Consider the following 1,705-nt stretch of genomic DNA (forward strand, 5'->3'; position numbering starts at 1 on the left):
CTGGCGCCCCCCGCCGGCACCACCGACACCGCACACCCTGGGCGCTCTGCGGTCCCCGAGTCCCTGCCTCTTCTAGCCGGGGCCCTGCTGCTGCTAGGGACGGTCACTGCTCCCTGAGTGTCCCGTCCCTGGGGCTCCTGCTTCCCCATCTCGGAGTTCTCCTGCTTCCCACCTCCTGTTGTCCTGCCCGGCCTCCACCCCGAGTCGTCACCCCTGAAGTCACCACACAGATGTCCTGCCATGGAACCTTCACCTCCTCGTGCACCCTGGGGACTGAGCCCATGACATCAAAGCTGCCCCTTGGCTATTCCTGGACTCCCTACCCAACCCCAGGGACTGCAGGTTGTGCCCTGTGGTTGCCTGCACCCCAGGAAAGAAGGGAGCTCAGGCCATCCAGCCCCCACCTACAGTCCTTGGGTACCAGGCAGGCTCCCTTCCCGGAGAAGAGAGGCACCCAGACCCCGCGCCCGGCTGACCTTTGCTTCAGTCCTTGAATCACTTGTGGGACTTGAGGACTCGGGAGCTTCAGGATGACTGGAGAAGCGTGGCTTCCTGCCACCCGCCAGCCAAGGAGGCTGCTGGGGTGGGGAACCCCAGGGGGATTTTGACACAGCCTTTGGCTGCCCCTCACTGAGCTAATTCCACACTCCTGTACCCCTCCAAGGGGCCCTCTGCCTCATGGCAGAGGCTTGCCCCAAATCACAACTACTCAGATGTTCCATACCTCCAAATGCCAATTTCAGCACCCAACTGAGATCCAAGGAGCTCCTGGGTGCAGGGCAGCAGTCGAGAGCCAAAGGTCCCTCCCCAGACATCTGGACACTGGGCATAGATTTCTCAACAAGGAAGACTCCCCTGCCTCCCCAGGGCCTCCGCTCTCCTGGGAGACAAAGCAATAATAAAAGGAAGTGTTTATAATCCCAGCACTTTGGGAGGCCAAGGTGGGCAGATCACGAGGTCAGGAGATGGAGACCATCCTGGTTAACACGGTGAAATCCCTTATCTAGTCCCAGCTACCCAGGAGGCTGGAGCAGGAGAATCGCTTGAACCTGGGCAGCAGAGGTTGCAGTGAGCCAAGGTCATGCCACTGCACTCCAGCCTGGGCGACAGAGCAAGATTCCGCCTCAAAAGTAAATTAATTAATTAAAAAAATAAATAAACAAGTAAGAAAAGGAAGTGTTAGACAGTGTAATGCCAGTACGACTTCCTAGGAGAAAAATCGTGAGTGCCTGTGGGCACAGTGGCTGGAGGGGTGGGTAACGCAGGCCAGGAGGGGCTGCTGAGGAGCAGACGATTGAGCAGGAGACCTGAACAGCGTGGGGCTTGAGCAAGGCGGCACAGCAGCACAGAGGCCCTGGGGCAGCGCCGGCAGGTGCTCTCGGAGGCCAAGGGCTGGATTAGAGGGTGGGTGGGTAAAGGGATAAATCTGAGGGGTCAAGAGGGTGGGGAGCATGGGGGAGTGTGAAGTCTGAGTAAAGGGATGTGGTTGGAGGTCTTTGAGTAGGGCTGTGACCCGCCCTAGGTGGAAAATGAGTACTCTGGCTGCTGCCAGAAGAAGGATCTTGTCTTTTGGGTGGACGGTGGGGTGGTAGACGGTAGTAGGTAGAGGTGAGAGCTGGGAAAGGAGCTGACTCCAGGTGTTTCTGACCTTCCGAAAGCATTCGGGAGCACCTATCCCAATACAGCCATGCTTGGTGAGTACCAC

At 58.2% G+C, this 1,705-nt stretch overlaps 1 protein-coding gene across 1 annotated transcript in view; it reads left to right on the forward strand.

The window, feature by feature from the left end:
- The window catches only part of ALPP (alkaline phosphatase, placental), a 10,127-nt gene extending 8,935 nt beyond the window's left edge, over nt 1–1,192 (forward strand). The window contains exon 12 of the mRNA XM_011980324.1: nt 1–1,192. Within this exon, the coding sequence (XP_011835714.1) occupies nt 1–117 (117 nt within the window). The 3' untranslated portion in view covers nt 118–1,192.
- Nucleotides 1,193–1,705: the final 513 nt, after the last annotated feature.

The sequence above is a fragment of the Mandrillus leucophaeus genome, unplaced genomic scaffold (assembly GCF_000951045.1).
Source record: "Mandrillus leucophaeus isolate KB7577 unplaced genomic scaffold, Mleu.le_1.0 Scaffold21, whole genome shotgun sequence".
NCBI classification, from domain to species: Eukaryota; Metazoa; Chordata; class Mammalia; order Primates; family Cercopithecidae; genus Mandrillus; species Mandrillus leucophaeus.